The 3,883-nt window shown below is 50.7% G+C and overlaps 1 protein-coding gene across 1 annotated transcript; it reads left to right on the top strand.

Moving 5' to 3' along the window:
• Positions 1 to 1,067: 1,067 nt before the first annotated feature.
• LOC105073003 (PC-esterase domain-containing protein 1B-like) lies at positions 1,068 to 3,481 on the top strand. The gene has a single exon (XM_010960139.3). The coding sequence runs from the start codon at positions 1,084 to 1,086 to the stop codon at positions 2,314 to 2,316; it is 1,233 nt and encodes a 410-aa protein (XP_010958441.1). The 5' UTR covers positions 1,068 to 1,083; the 3' UTR covers positions 2,317 to 3,481.
• Positions 3,482 to 3,883: the final 402 nt, after the last annotated feature.

The following is a 3,883-nucleotide window of genomic DNA, read 5'->3' as shown; positions in this document are numbered from 1 at the left end:
AACTATATTACTGTATTCATATAGAATTCTCCAAATGGCATTATTCTGGAAATGGGGAACAGCTTAACAGTTACCAAGCATTAGGGAAATGGAGCGGGAGGGTGGTGATAAGAGTGTTATCCCTGTGGCAAAGTGAGTAAAGGGTATATGAAAATATCTCTGTATTATTTCTTGCAAGTGCATGAGAATCCACAGTGAGGTGACAATAAGCAGTTTAATTAGAAGGAAAAAAATAGAATTGAACCCTCAATATTTGCACTAGACCCAAGTATTCTGCCAATCACTGCTTGGAAGTCCTGGCTGTAGATCAGACCCCAGCGGGAGACATTCGCCAAATGCCGCTAGAACAGGAGGTGGCAGTACATAAGGAGAACCAAAACAACGAGGAAATTCTCAAGTAGAGATGGGAACACATAAAGAAAGCAAGAGCCAGGGGCAGACAAGCATCCCACATGCGACTGTACGCCCCATTATTCAGACACTGGTAAAACAAAGAGCAGGCAGTGGACCGCATGCACCCAGAAGTGCAGAGTAATAGCAGTCCAAGCCTGAGGTACGTGAAAGCAAGCGCGTTACCACTGAAAGACAACGCTGAGCGCGGCAGGTTCCCGTGGGGGTTCTGCGCCTCCCCTCCGCCAGGTGGAGCCTGAGCCTCGCACAAAAGCCTCCGTGGGTCAGAGGTCACGCTCTAGGCCAAAGTCAGCTCTGGCTGAGGCGGACTTCAGCGCGTCGAGCTGCTGCCTCCATTTGCGTCGCGGCCCAGGACCCCCGCGCCAGAAAGAGACGCTACGCGCCGCCGGCCCACCCCTCTCCTTCCGGTGCAGTTCTGCCCCTCCCCCGAGCTCTCCTCAGACCTCCCCCGAGCTCTCCTCAGACTTCCCCCGAACTCTCCTCAGACCTTCCCCCGAACTCTCCTCAGACCTTCCCCCGAGCTCTCCTCAGACTTCCCCCGAACTCTCCTCAGACCTTCCCCCGAACTCTCCTCAGACCTTCCCCCGAGCTCTCCTCAGACCTTCCCTGAGCTCTCCTCAGACCTGCCCGAGCAAAGGCAGGAGCGAGGCCGCCACCCTGCCCTCCGCCACCATGGCCCACCTGCGGGCTTGCGAAGTCCGGCAGCTGCTGCACAACAAGTTTGTGGTGGTCATGGGGGACTCTGTCCAGAGGACCGTGTACAAGGACCTGGTGCTCCTGCTGCAGAAGGACTGCCTGCTCTCTCCCAGACAGCTGAAGGCCAAGGGCGAGCTGAGCTTCGAGCAGGACGTGCTGCTGGAGGGCGGCAGGTGGGAAGGCTTGCACCGCGGCACCCACTACCGCGAGGTCCGCCAGTTCCGTTCGGGCCACCACCTGGTGCGTTTCTACTTCCTCACGCGCGCGTACTCCCCGTACGTCGAGGACGTCCTGGAAGACTTGCGGCGCGGCGAGCACGCCCCGGACGTCGTGGTCATGAACTCCTGCCTCTGGGACCTCTCCAGGTACGGCCCCGACTTCCGGAGGAGCTACCGGGAGGACTTGGAGAGCCTTTTCGGACACCTGGGCCAGGTGCTGCCCGAGTCCTGCCTCCTGGTGTGGAACACCGCCATGCCGGTGGCCGAGATGGTCTCCGGGAGCTTCCTCCCGCCAGACCGCCCATCCCGCTGCGTGCGCCTGCGAGAAGACGTGATGGAGGCCAACTTCTACAGCTCGACTGAGGCCAGCAGGCATGGCTTCGACGTGCTGGACCTCCATTTCCACTTCCGGCACGCTGGGCAGCACCGGCATCGAGATGGTGTGCACTGGGACGAGCGCGCGCACCGCCACCTCTCTCAGCTGCTGCTGGCGCACGTGGCTGACGCCTGGGGCGTGTACCTCCCCTGCCGCGACCCTGTGGGCAGGTGGATCAGGGATGGCCCTGCCAGAGGACACTCAGGCCCGGTGAGCCAGAGACAGCCCCGTGACAGCAGAGGTGACCCAGGTGAACAGTCCTTTTCCTGGTTCCCACCCACGTCTTCGTGCTCCCATTCCCTACGGAGACCTGTGCCCTTTCCCCAGGCTCGACATCCGTTCCCACCCTACTCCCAAGGTGCCCGTGTGCCCTCCTACCCAACTTCACAGCGCGGGTTCTCCAGTGATTCTTCAAGGCGCCGGCTTGAATATCCTGGCGAAGCCGACTTGATTGGCCGTGAGGCGCGTCCGGGCCCCATCCGCAGAGCCTCTACCCAACATCGGAGCAGAGCATCACCTCCCTACCCTCCCCGGCATTCTGACGAGCCACAAAGATGCCAGCGAAGGCGAACAAACAGACGGCCCCGAGCACAGCCAGAGGCAAGGCCTCAGTAGCCAGACCTATATACCTGGATTCCTTCCCAACATGGTTAATAGGCTGGACAGACTGCCCGACTTCTCATTCAAGCGTGGCCTTCAGCAACTCTGCCATGGTGAGGGCTCTTTCTGCTTCTTGCTTTCTCCACTAAATAGCCTCACACATTCTCAGCCAGAACCTCCACCCCACTTCTTGTTGAGGGGGCAAAAACTCAGACTACCACACCATTCTCCTCTAGCTTGGCATCTGGGCAAAAATTAACTCTAAATGAAAAAGTATACACACAGTTAAGCCTTGCCTAAATATGTCTTCCAGCAATATTCTCCATAGACTTTCTTCCTAAAAAGAAAAAAAAAAAAGTAAAAATTTTGATCCTGAAACCTTACCAAAACATTTTCGTTAAGACTTAAATAGCACTAGTTTCTACATACGTTTATAGAACTTAATCCCCAAAGCTTTCTTCACAAATTGTCTTGCACATTCCTTAATTAAATTTATCTGTGCTTCAACATAATATTTATACTTTAAAAAAGTATTCCATTCACTAACACAAAGTTTTTTTTTCTGTTAAAAACATTTTCTACTCTCAAGCTCATCAAATGCCTAGCACATTTTTTTTAACATAGACTTTTTTTTTAGAGCAGTTTTAGATTCACAGCAAAATTGAGAGAAAAGTAGAGAGTTCTCATATACTTCTCATAGACAGCCTCTACCACTATCAACATCCCACACCAAAATCGTATATTTGTTACCTTCATACATCATTTCACCCAAAGTCCATTTTTCACATTAGGGTTCACTCTAGGTGATGTACATTGTGTGGTTTTTGAAAGATGTATAATGACATGTATCCACCATTGTATTATCATACAGTATAGGTTTATTGCCCTAAAATTTCTCTTTACTCTTCCCCTTCACCCGTTCCCCACCCAACCCCTGCAACCACCTATCCATAACTGTCTCCATGGTTTCATGTTTCCTAGAATGTTATATAGTTGGAATCATACAGTAAGTAGCCTTTTCAGATTGGCTTCTTTTACTTAGTAATATGCCCTTAAGGTTCTTCCATGTCCTTTCATGGCTTGATAGCTCAGTTGTTGTTAGTGCTAAATAGTATTCCATTGTCTGGATGTACCATTGTTTATGCATTCACCTGCTTAAGGATGTCTTAGTTGCTGCCAAGTTTTGGCACTTATGAATAAAGTTTATTTAAACATTCTTGTGTAGGTTTTTGTGTGGATATAAGTTTTTGACTTCTTTGAGTAAATACCAGGGAATGCAATTGCTGGATCACATGGTAAGAGTATGTTTTGTTTTGTGAGAAAAGGCCAAACTGTCTTCAAGAGTGGAAGTGGCTCTGCCGTTTTGCATTCCCATCGGCAACAAATGAGAGTTCCTGTTCGACATATTTACCAGCATTTGGTGTTGTCGGTGTTTTGGATTTTCACCATGCTAATGTCAAGGTATCTTATCATTTCAATCTGCAATTCCCTAATGACATGTTATTGAGCATCTTTTCGTATGTTTATTTGACATCTGTATATCTTTTCAGATCTTTTGCCCATTTTTAGTCAGTTGTTCCTT

This window comes from Camelus bactrianus, chromosome 5 (assembly GCF_048773025.1).
Source record: "Camelus bactrianus isolate YW-2024 breed Bactrian camel chromosome 5, ASM4877302v1, whole genome shotgun sequence".
NCBI lineage: Eukaryota > Metazoa > Chordata > Mammalia > Artiodactyla > Camelidae > Camelus > Camelus bactrianus.
Note: the sequence above shows the minus strand (reverse complement) of the source record. Positions and strands in the feature narration are given on the sequence as shown.

Bases quoted from the DNA above. Each gene is read 5' to 3' on its own strand.
- LOC105073003 (XM_010960139.3), top strand. From the start codon at position 1,084: ATGGCCCACCTGCGGGCTTGCGAAGTCCGGCAGCTGCTGCACAACAAG.